Genomic DNA, 12,182 nt, shown 5'->3' with positions numbered 1-12,182 from the left:
CAGTTTTGAATCTAAAGAAAGTTTTAATGTTGTTACATATCATGGCAAGATGTTGTGTTTATGGTCCTAATCCCCTTTCATTACACACAATTAATAATCTGGATGGATATAGCTGGGTGGTATAAAGTAAACTCACTGTGACTGATCTAATAGGTAATTTATTCTTTTACTCTGTGGCACACTTCTAATGTCCTTCTATATTAAAGCGGTCGGTTGTCCTTCCGTCCCGTGAGTGCTACGCAGGCAAGGAGTTTCACGCATGCCCTGTCCATTTTGCAATGCACGATGGGATTTGTAGTTTCGTTTTTCCAGGTAAAAGATGGTTTTCTACTCCAGACTGTGCGATATCTTCTTCTTCTTTCTTTCTTACTATATGAAAGCGGTCGGGATTGTCTTTCCGTCCCGTGAGTGGAAAGTGTAGTGGTATTCCCGCTTATCACAGACGTACTACTTGCAGCTTGCGGTACGAAGCGACATGATGTGAGCAGAGTTCTGGCACTCCCATCGTTCCCTTGCTTTTGTGCGCGATGTGCTGGAAAAATAGACAAAATTATGTCTCTGAAAATAATTCATGTTGATGGAGTACAAATGCCTCACCGCGTAGTAAATATCAGGGGGGTTCAAAAGGGCGACCTCAATATAGAAAGTTTAAATTTCATCACAAAAATAACAGAAACTACGAGTATTAAAGTAATACCGCTCAAATGCAATATAACCAAATTAATGAGTTTGTATAAAATATCAAATTGATCTACATATTGAATTGCCTTAAGAAGTGGTCAACTTAAAAGTCGGTCGCCTTAACAGGCGGGTCAGCCTAGTATTTAAATATTTTTTGTGAAATATATGTCATTTATTTCATATTGTACAGTTTTCGGTTAAAAACTGATCACCGGTATTATGTCTTCATATATAAAATTAACAATATCAGTGTGAAAAGTTTAAACATACCACAGTTTACACTTGTGCAAAATTAATGTTCACGCTGTAAAGTTAGAAAAGTGAAACCAATCCAGTTTGTGTTAAGTGGCGTGGGTAACAGGTGCCTGGGTTTTGTGCTTTGTTTGGGCTAATGAGTGTGAATTCAGCAAATTGCAAATGTCAGATAGTTAAAGAGATTTGAATAAAGGAACTCTATTGCCTACAACACAATGCAAGCTTGTGGTGTTTTATGGATCGTTTTGTAGGTTTTCTTAAATCCTGTGAATAATTTAAAAATAAGTGAAAAAAAACATATTTGAACTTTGTCCTCATGTGGATAAATAAACTCTCATATCAAGTATATGAAAACACTATACTATTAATGGCCATCAGACAGACAAGTGGGCTTAGAAGATGGTATGGTGTAACGTTTGCTACTCACTGTATTTACCTCATACATTTCTGGTTCTTTACATTTTGATGGGAAGCATTAATTAAGATTAGCCATTTTGCATATAGTTTGTCAATTGTTCTCCTAAAATATTCTTTAAAATGCAGATTCTTCTTTTAAAAGTAAATTTTATGATCCACCATCACGCAGATAAAAAAAAAAAATACTTGTTTAAAAAAAAAAAAAAATGTGGGCAAATTAAACATTTGAATTTATTTTCAAAAGCTAGTAAGTACAATATCAAATGGACAGTATATATATTTTTCTGAAAAATACCAGCCTAAACAATTGAATAAATTGGTTGTTTTAAAGTAAACCAAATTATTATTCTAAATGCTCGAAGGTCAGACGTGAACGAAATTAAAAGTACAATGTCCAGATCAGGCTAGAAATGTAAGATGTCGGAGTGGCTTATTTTTAATTCTGTGACTAAGTGTTCAACTAATATTGACAGAAGAATTATGTATTTATTTTTTTAAGAAATGGGAAGAATGATTTTTAGCTCCATTACCAGGTAGCTTTAGCAGCTTTTCTCATTTATGACATAAGGGGCCATACTTGGATTGCTGCTGTACAGATACATGAGTATTTTTTTGTCCCAGAGTGAAATGTGGCTTTTTAAATATGCTCTGTTTTTAAATAAGTACATGCATAAGTAGATACAAAAATAAATACACACACACACACACAGTACTCTGAACACATACCAGAATGACAAAAAAGGAAGGAAATTTAAAAAGAAAGAAAAGCTGACGGTCTCAGTGAGGCGCTGTAATGGCAGACTGTCATTGTCAAGTGTCTTGAAACACTTCTGCTGAATGATTCGTTGGCTGAAACATCTCAGTGTGGTTGTGTTACAGAGAGAGGATGTGCAACATTGTTGATAATGGTGCTGAGTTTTGTTTTAACTCTCTCCTTTGCTACGACCTCCAGAGGGTCCAGAGTAAATCCCATAACTAAACCTGACTTTTTATTCAGCATGTTGATTTGGTCGGCCTCTCTTGAAATGATGTTACTAGCCCAGCACACCACAGTGGAAAAAAAAGCACTGGTCTTCACAGAGATGTAGATGTTACTACTCACAAAACTCAAACACTCTGCTCTGCCCTTTCTTATATAGTCCCTATGTGTTATTAGACCTGTCCAACCTGTAACAGGTAGGGAGGAAAACAATCTTGTTGCAGTCAAGCAGGAAGTGGGTTCTTTGTGGTAGATGTGATCAATTGCTGAAAAGAAAGCATTTATCTTTGATTATGCCAATAGAAACAGAAATGCACCATTGAACATCTTTTGAAACGTTTTGCTGTTGTACTTGCCAGTTGTCATTAAGGAGCTTGTTGACATGGATTGCTTTGGTGTTAACACCTGTTATATCTGCTTTGCATACAAACAGTTGGCCAAAGCAAACCTTGTTATTCTCAATTACTACAAGAAAAAATAAATTATCTGCCTTCCGAGTTAAGCCTAGTGTTAGAAAGACAAGGCGAGATATCAGTATGGGAAAAATGGGTCCAAATAATATGAAGTAAGTTTTCTGGGTAAAATGGGATGTGTATTTCTAAGTAATGTCTGCAGCAGCAAAGGCATATGTGGCATAGTAGTATTTTTTGCTGGATCATGTCATTCTTTATTAATACAGCCTTGTTGCACTCATTCCAACAAAGAGTAAGAAGTGACTACCTGGTAGCTTTATCTATTCTTTCTCAGATCTGTGTTTTTCATAGACCATCTCCATATGCATCACTTTTGGTGTTCACAGAATATGGTGCCTTGGCAAGTTTCATTAGTCAGCAGACTTCTCATTTATTTTACCAGCAAATTAAACTTGCTTTCCTGTTTTCTAAACTGTACTGGGTGTACTCCCAAGATTTATGGAATTTGGCTTTATCTACGCTTAGTGGAGTTTGTTGCTGCTTAATGTAGGCTTCGGCTATCTCAATAATGCAATGATAATCTTTTCTTTTGTAAAATAGTAGCCAAACTAAGGTAGAGTTTGCTAGTATCCAGTGTTGCATTTTTAAGCCATGATAATCCAATACTAGTAATAAGGCAAATGAGTTATATACCTGTTTTATTTGGGGAAAAAATGTAGTATAAATGTAGTATTAATGAAAATCTAAATAATCTGTTAAAGTGAATTTTGAAGTTTTTCTTTCCCCATTCTAGATAAACCAGGATCACTTTGAAGCAAATCTAAACTGATTTTGTGGATACATCTCCACATTTTGTGAGCCTGTTTCATTTGAATTTACCTGAAAAGATCTGGGGAAAAACATTGATTTTAACCATGCAGCTTTAAAATTGAATGCAAATCAAATCAAGACAACTTCTCAGATGTGGATGATTCATCCATATTGGCCTAAAATTCTTTTTACAAATTTAATGCAACATAGAAACAAATACAGTTTACATGTTGATTCATTGATGGAATGGTAGATTTAACAGTCTTTGTTGTAAATTTCCACCTTAGCCCCACAACAAGTAGGCAGAGAAAGTCAGCATTGTCAAAAATTGAGCTTCCCAAAAAGAACTGCTAATACCTTGCAGCATCTCTTGGTATACAATATGTTGTAGCCTGAATGCACACAAAATAGTGGAAGTAGGCTTAATAGTTAAAGAGTTATCTGTTGTCACAATTGTCAGAACTTATTCATAATATGTCAACTGCCAGTTATCTATTCTTCATGACACCATTGTTTTATTCTTCACTTACTCTTTAATTTTTGTTCAGCAAAAGAAGCAGAATTCTGGCAGCTGTGCCAAAAAACTGGATGTGTAGAGAAGATCTTTTCCAAAATCACGGCTGAGCTAACAACTGTTTCCATGAAGATTACTAATCACAGTGCCAGTGAGAATGGTAAGTGATGATGGTTTTATTATTAGCAACAACTCCAATGTGCTAAATGCATAAGGCAAATAAAACATGACTACAGTCACAATGGCCCACGTTACTAAATACAAGTCAAATAAGAAAGCATTTCTGTTTCAGTTCTATCTAATACCTTGAGAGATTTCTTGTGAAGAGAATGTTTCTCAGGTTTTGCCCGATGCATTTCACTCTGCCTTGTGGGACGTCCTGGAAACATGCTGTGTCTCTTGTTTTATTTGTCTCATGTATTTTGAGATTTAGATCCTTTTTTCCTGGCCGTTGCTTTCAGAGAATTGTACTTTTGTCTTCCCTGAACTGTTCTGTTTAGAGAGTTAGGTGTGTGAAATGTTAGTTGTATGAGGATTAGTTTAAAGGTTTTATTCCTGCTTTTACACCTTTTTTGCTATATTGTTGCAGCCCCAATTTGTAAAATCTTTGGAAAAATTTGGCATTAACTTTGGCATTGTACTCCTCTTTGTTGAATAGCATTTTCTTGTTTCTTCTTTCCTCAGATTACAAGTTTGCCTTTGCAGTAGTAATGGCCTCTGGTCTTCTTCCACAGATCGCATCAGAAAATGAAGCCGGTAGAGTGAAATCTTTTTATTAATTACCCATTTGATGTTAAACTAATACTTTACATTCTGTTTGAACATCTGTACATAAAGTAGAAGTTTACATTACAAATAAATTATGTGAATTTCCCCTTTGGATTAATAAAGTATCTTATCCATCTATCCATCTATCCATCTATCCATCTATCCAATCCAATCCAATCCAATCCAATCCAATCCAATCCAATCCAATGTTATGCTGATGACACACAATTCTTTTTACCTCTGAAGTCTGGTAAATCCCATAAATCCTTATTGAAGACATCAAGTCTTGGATGTCATTACATTTTCTTGATTCTAATATAAAGAAAACTGATATTTCGGCTCACTGACATCCCGTAGTACCTATGATTGTAATCTTGGTCCACTAACACCATACATTAAACCCTGTTCTAGGAACCTAGGTGTGATATCTGATAGTAACCTCAGGTCTGATAAATATGAAAATTCCCTAGTTAAAACCTGTTTTTTCCAACTACGAGTGTTAGGTAAGATTAAGTCCCTTATGTCTGTTGCTGATCTTAAAAAGGTTACTCATGCTTTTATTTCTTTGCATTTGGACTACTGTAACCATTATACAATGGAGTTTACTCAGCCATACCTTTCTCAGCTACAACTGGTCCAAAATGCTGCAGATAGACTTTTGACAGGCACACGTAAGGCTGACCATTTTGTATAATTTCTGTTTTAGCCTCCCTTCGTTGGCTTTTGTTTTGTTATGGGGTTGATTTTAAAGTACTAATTGTGTGTTTTTAAGTGCATCAAGTGGTTAACATCTTCCTATCTCTCCAGCATTTTACTCCTTTATAGTTCATCTCACCATCTTAGGTTGTCTGATCAGACACACTTAGTAGTGCTGAGGGCTCGCCTAGAAATGAAGGGAGAGTGGGCTTTTGCAACAAACTACCTGCTTATGTCAGTTCTGCTACAACTGTGGCCATTTTTAAATCCAAGTTGGAATCGCATCTTTTTTCTTTGGCTTTTAATTAGAATTGGTTCCTTTTAATATTTTTACTGTTTTCTATTTATTTTTTGTGCTTAACTTTGTACCACTGCTCGGGGAGAACGTGTAGCAACCCGGGGTTTAGTTGATCAGAAAACCACTAGGGTAAAGCAGTTCGTTATTAAAAATGTTTCAGGGTAACGTGACCAACGCTCGTCCTTATATTTGACCCCTCACCACATGCCCCAGATCAGCATAAGACAATAAGCATTACAAATATATATATATTTCCCCAAATTGGTTTATTGTCCTTACAATTCCCGAGCAAGATGTAATGTAGAAGCCTCCCGGAGTAGGCCAGCAGCTGAGCCGATAACAACAAAGTTCTGTCCTACCGGTCACACAGAGTTGATTTTCCTGGAGAAACTAAAAATGTTCTTCAGAGACGCATCTCCCTTGTAATCGAGTGAAAATAAAAAACTTCTTCCGGCAGGTGTATTCCTGGCGCTAACTCTGTGCTTCTCCTTGCTCCATCACACGATGTCTCTCCCGCTCTCCCCTCCCCCTTTTCTGGTTAAAAAGTCTTCAGCACCAATCATCCTGTCTATGTTGTGTCTTCCTCCCTTAAAGGTGTATTATCAGTGACCCATTTCTTAAAGTGCACCTTAAGGAGCTGCAAACTGACAACAGGACAATAGCATGTGTGGCACCCGCTACAACGTTATCCTTTCTTAGAATGCAGCTCTACTTACCTTATTTATTTTAGTGTATGGCACTTTGGTCAACGCTGGTTGTTTTAAATGTACTTTACTGTATCTTACAATTGTACTTCATTTCTTTTGTGTCTCCAAATAGAGATTGAAGAAAAACTGAAAAACATGCAGAAAGAGCAGAACCTGTTGACACAAGCAAAGTCTGCAATGCAGGAAATGAATGCAAAGATGAATCAATGGCAACCTTAACAGCGGCCTTAATCCAGATGGAGTTGTAGACCCACACTTGTATATGTAACGGTGTAATGATGAGATTTGATTCAAACAGGTCTGCAGATGAGCATTCCTGTTGACTGTCCTTGGAGCTGCTTGCCTTACTTCTATTCTATATTTCTTTATCCCATTCTTGCCTCATTGTTAGGCTCTTGACTGTCACTTTGTCTCGCTTCTGTTGGCCTTTTGCCTTCACAAACTTGTTAATCTACCTCATCTTGTGTGGTTGCTTTCTATTGGAGGAGCATTTTTGCCTCTGTCTCTGCTGCTGTCCTAATACCATTCTGCTCATAGAAGCTGCATCAGATTCTCCTCAACATTTTAAGTCAGTTTTAGAGTAGAGTCGAATGGCATGGCTTACATACTGTACTAGTGTCATCCTCAATGACACACTGAAAAATGCACGAGATGTATTTGTTCTGGGGTATTTAGCTTTATTAGTTCAACTATTTCCCATGCAATCTTGTGTTTTTCTTTTCTTTAACTTTTTGCACATGTGTTAATAGCAACCCTTACTTTTAACTATGCATTCTGCACTTTTTCTAACAAACTGTTTGCTACTCCTGAAAACAGAAGTGTTTTATCAGTTTGCTCCTGCTAAGGTGTCAGCAAATCATGTCTGAATGTTTTATGCCTGCTGACTGATTTTTTTGTTCACTTATCCTCTGCATCTTTCATCTGCATTTCATACTCTGAAGTATCTTCTGTTAAGAAAATTGACGTCATGCCAGATACACAGTTTTTAAATCATAGAATTGTTGGAATCAGAAAAATGCAATTGATTCACTTTTTAGAGACGCATTGAATTGTTTTTAAAATGTTTCTTTTCACATTTTGCACAAAGATAAGTACCGACAATACCAAGATTTGTGATTAACAAGTTTAAAACCATGTTACTGTAAGTAGCTTTCAGATATTGGCACTTTGGTGCATGGTGATGTGGGGGGGCTGTTCTTTCTTTGGTACAACTTATTTTATGCCATTTGTATCATCCAGATTCATAGCAGCATCTTGAGAGGAATTCTGAAAAGAGTGAAATGTGTTGCTGAAAAGAACAGTAAATGAACCACAACCTTGTAGCATACTGTGTAGACCAGATGTATTTGAAAGTTACCTTAAGTGGGTACGACTTTATTTTTCAAGGATGTACACAATACAGGTAGGCAAAGTGTAGATTTCTTTCAGAGTGTCACTGACATTTCATTTTGTCCATAAACTTTTTCAGTGATAAATTCCTATGGATATGATCTTTACTGTTAAATGATAAAAACGCAAGAAATTAACAAAGAGAAAATAGGTTGAAAAATATTGCTTAAAAGTGGACATTCTCTATTGAAATTTACCTCATTTGCTTTTAAGGTGCATAGCCTGTTGTCTCTGGAAGACAAAACAGTGCCTTAAATCTGAGTAAAGAAGAAAGAACCCGGGAGTTTATGGGTCATCATGGTGTTACAATTGCCAGTACGACCAAGTTCTAGATATTAAACCCATAATTCTCTAAAAACTGCAGCAATCATAATTTTATCAAACATAAAATATTTTAAATGTTATGTATAATGTTATATATGTATATAAAATTTAGTACTTGGTATATTTAAGTATTTTTCAATTAAATAATAATACAGTTGAAACATTTTAGAAACAATGACCATTATTGTCATTAACATGGCAATTCTGAGTCTTTGTATGATTTTAATTTGAATGCAAGGTTTAAATTGTTCTCAAGGTAGAGATGCATGCATGTTGCATCGTCCAGCACATAAAGATAAAATCCTGCCACCAAGATTGAATCAATAGTAAAACGGAATATGCACAATGAGTCATAGTCGACTTGCCACCATCTACATCCAGACTTTAAACAGAAGCCCTTAACAAGGCTATCCGAATGTTAGGTTATGTAACATGATTATGGAGTATAAGTCAAAGGAGGTTCTGCTCAGTCTTTATAACACACTGGTGAGGCCTCATCTGGAGTCCTGTGTGCAGTTTTGGTCTCGGCTACAAAAAAAGACATAGCAGCACTAGAGAAAGTCCAGAGAGGAGCAACTAGGCCGATTCCAGGGCTACAGGGGATGAATTATGATGAAAGATTGAAAGATTGAGTTGAGCCTTTATAGGAGATTGAGAGGAGACATAATTGAAGTGTTTAAAATTATGAAGGGAATTAGTCCAGGCGATCAAGACTTTGAATGTAAAATGAGTTCATCAGGAACACTTGGACACAGCTGGAAACTTGTGAAGGGTAAATTTCACACAAACATTAGGAAGTTTTGCTTCACACAGCGAACCATAGACACTTGGAATAAGTGACCAAGAAGTGTGGTGTTCTACTTGATGTTATTTTGGAAGAATTAAGTAGCTAGGATTGGCGAGCTTTGCTGGGTTGAATGGCCTGTCCCTGTCCAGATCCTAATGATATAATTTCAGAAAAAACCCTAAATGAATACTTTCATTATTTTTTTTTTTTTATTATTAACAAGCTTTTACAAAATCATTCATCTATGTATGTTTAACTCCTTTATCAGTCAGCAATTATCAATAAGTAGAAATCGGACTGTAAAGGACTTGAAATGAAGGGAGAGTGGGCTTTTGCAACAAACTACCTGCTTATGTCAGTTCTGCTACAACTGTGGCCATTTTTAAATCCAAGTTGGAATCGCATCTTTTTTCTTTGGCTTTTAATTAGAATTGGTTCCTTTTAATATTTTTACTGTTTTCTATTTATTTTTTGTGCTTAACTTTGTACCACTGCTCGGGGAGAACGTGTAGCAACCCGGGGTTTAGTTGATCAGAAAACCACTAGGGTAAAGCAGTTCGTTATTAAAAATGTTTCAGGGTAACGTGACCAACGCCGTCCTTATATTTGACCCCCCTCACCACATGCCCCAAATCAGCATAAGACAATAAGCATTACAACAATGAAGAAGAGAAAATATATATATATTTCCCCAAATTGGTTTATTGTCCTTACAATTCCCGAGCAAGATGTAATGTAGAAGCCTCCCGGAGTAGGCCAGCAGCTGAGCCGATAACAACAAAGTTCTGTCCTACCGGTCACACAGAGTTGATTTTCCTGGAGAAACTAAAAATGTTCTTCAGAGACGCATCTCCCTTGTAATCGAGTGAAAATAAAAAACTTCTTCCGGCAGGTGTATTCCTGGCGCTAACTCTGTGCTTCTCCTTGCTCCATCACACGATGTCTCTCCCGCTCTCTCCCTCCCCCTTTTCTGGTTAAAAAGTCTTCAGCACCAATCATCCTGTCTATGTTGTGTCTTCCTCCCTTAAAGGTGTATTATCAGTGACCCATTTCTTAAAGTGCACCTTAAGGAGCTGCAAACTGACAACAGGACAATAGCATGTGTGGCACCCGCTACAACGTTATCCTTTCTTAGAATGCAGCTCTACTTACCTTATTTATTTTAGTGTATGGCACTTTGGTCAACGTTGGTTGTTTTAAATGTACTTTACTGTATCTTACAATTGTACTTCATTTCTTTTGTGTCTCCAAATAGAGATTGAAGAAAAACTGAAAAACATGCAGAAAGAGCAGAACCTGTTGACACAAGCAAAGTCTGCAATGCAGGAAATGAATGCAAAGATGAATCAATGGCAACCTTAACAGCGGCCTTAATCCAGATGGAGTTGTAGACCCACACTTGTATATGTAACGGTGTAATGATGAGATTTGATTCAAACAGGTCTGCAGATGAGCATTCCTGTTGACTGTCCTTGGAGCTGCTTGCCTTACTTCTATTCTATATTTCTTTATCCCATTCTTGCCTCATTGTTAGGCTCTTGACTGTCACTTTGTCTCGTTTCTGTTGGCCTTTTGCCTTCACAAACTTGTTAATCTACCTCATCTTGTGTGGTTGCTTTCTATTGGAGGAGCATTTTTGCCTCTGTCTCTGCTGCTGTCCTAATACCATTCTGCTCATAGAAGCTGCATCAGATTCTCCTCAACATTTTAAGTCAGTTTTAGAGTAGAGTCGAATGGCATGGCTTACATACTGTACTAGTGTCATCCTCAATGACACACTGAAAAATGCACGAGATGTATTTGTTCTGGGGTATTTAGCTTTATTAGTTCAACTATTTCCCATGCAATCTTGTGTTTTTCTTTTCTTTAACTTTTTGCACATGTGTTAATAGCAACCCTTACTTTTAACTATGCATTCTGCACTTTTTCCAACAAACTGTTTGCTACTCCTGAAAACAGAAGTGTTTTATCAGTTTGCTCCTGCTAAGGTGTCAGCAAATCATGTCTGAATGTTTTATGCCTGCTGACTGATTTTTTTGTTCACTTATCCTCTGCATCTTTCATCTGCATTTCATACTCTGAAGTATCTTCTGTTAAGAAAATTGACGTCATGCCAGATACACAGTTTTTAAATCATAGAATTGTTGGAATCAGAAAAATGCAATTGATTAACTTTTTAGAGACGCATTGAATTGTTTTTAAAATGTTTCTTTTCACATTTTGCACAAAGATAAGTACCGACAATACCAAGATTTGTGATTAACAAGTTTAAAACCATGTTACTGTAAGTAGCTTTCAGATATTGGCACTTTGGTGCATGGTGATGTGGGGGGGCTGTTCTTTCTTTGGTACAACTTATTTTATGCCATTTGTATCATCCAGATTCATAGCAGCATCTTGAGAGGAATTCTGAAAAGAGTGAAATGTGTTGCTGAAAAGAACAGTAAATGAACCACAACCTTGTAGCATACTGTGTAGACCAGATGTATTTGAAAGTTACCTTAAGTGGGTACGACTTTATTTTTCAAGGATGTACACAATACAGGTAGGCAAAGTGTAGATTTCTTTCAGAGTGTCACTGACATTTCATTTTGTCCATAAACTTTTCAGTGATAAATTCCTATGGATATGATCTTTACTGTTAAATGATAAAAACGCAAGAAATTAACAAAGAGAAAATAGGTTGAAAAATATTGCTTAAAAGTGGACATTCTCTATTGAAATTTACCTCATTTGCTTTTAAGGTGCATAGCCTGTTGTCTCTGGAAGACAAAACAGTGCCTTAAATCTGAGTAAAGAAGAAAGAACCCGGAGTTTATGGGTCATCATGGTGTTACAATTGCCAGTACGACCAAGTTCTAGATATTAAACCCATAATTCTCTAAAAACTGCAGCAATCATAATTTTATCAAACATAAAATATTTTAAATGTTATGTATAATGTTATATATGTATATAAAATTTAGTACTTGGTATATTTAAGTATTTTTCAATTAAATAATAATACAGTTGAAACATTTTAGAAACAATGACCATTATTGTCATTAACATGGCAATTCTGAGTCTTTGTATGATTTTAATTTGAATGCAAGGTTTAAATTGTTCTCAAGGTAGAGATGCATGCATGTTGCATCGTCCAGCACA

The 12,182-nt window shown here is 36.3% G+C and overlaps 1 protein-coding gene and 1 pseudogene across 1 annotated transcript in view; one reads left to right on the top strand and one right to left on the bottom strand.

The window, feature by feature from the left end:
* LOC120524048 overlaps positions 1-8,271 on the top strand; it is a 52,042-nt gene extending 43,771 nt beyond the window's left edge. Inside the window, exons 15-17 of the mRNA XM_039745875.1 lie at positions 4,104-4,229; positions 4,754-4,825; positions 6,651-8,271. Of these exons, the coding sequence (XP_039601809.1) occupies positions 4,104-4,229; positions 4,754-4,825; positions 6,651-6,757 (305 nt within the window). The 3' untranslated portion in view covers positions 6,758-8,271. The remainder of the gene's footprint in view (positions 1-4,103; positions 4,230-4,753; positions 4,826-6,650) is intronic.
* Positions 1-12,182, bottom strand: part of LOC120524051 — a 658,450-nt pseudogene that overhangs the window by 226,925 nt on the left and 419,343 nt on the right.

Source organism: Polypterus senegalus, chromosome 2, assembly GCF_016835505.1.
Source record: "Polypterus senegalus isolate Bchr_013 chromosome 2, ASM1683550v1, whole genome shotgun sequence".
NCBI classification, from domain to species: domain Eukaryota; kingdom Metazoa; phylum Chordata; class Cladistia; order Polypteriformes; family Polypteridae; genus Polypterus; species Polypterus senegalus.
The sequence above is the reverse complement of the archived record's forward strand: the minus strand, read 5'-3'. Positions and strand labels throughout refer to the sequence as shown.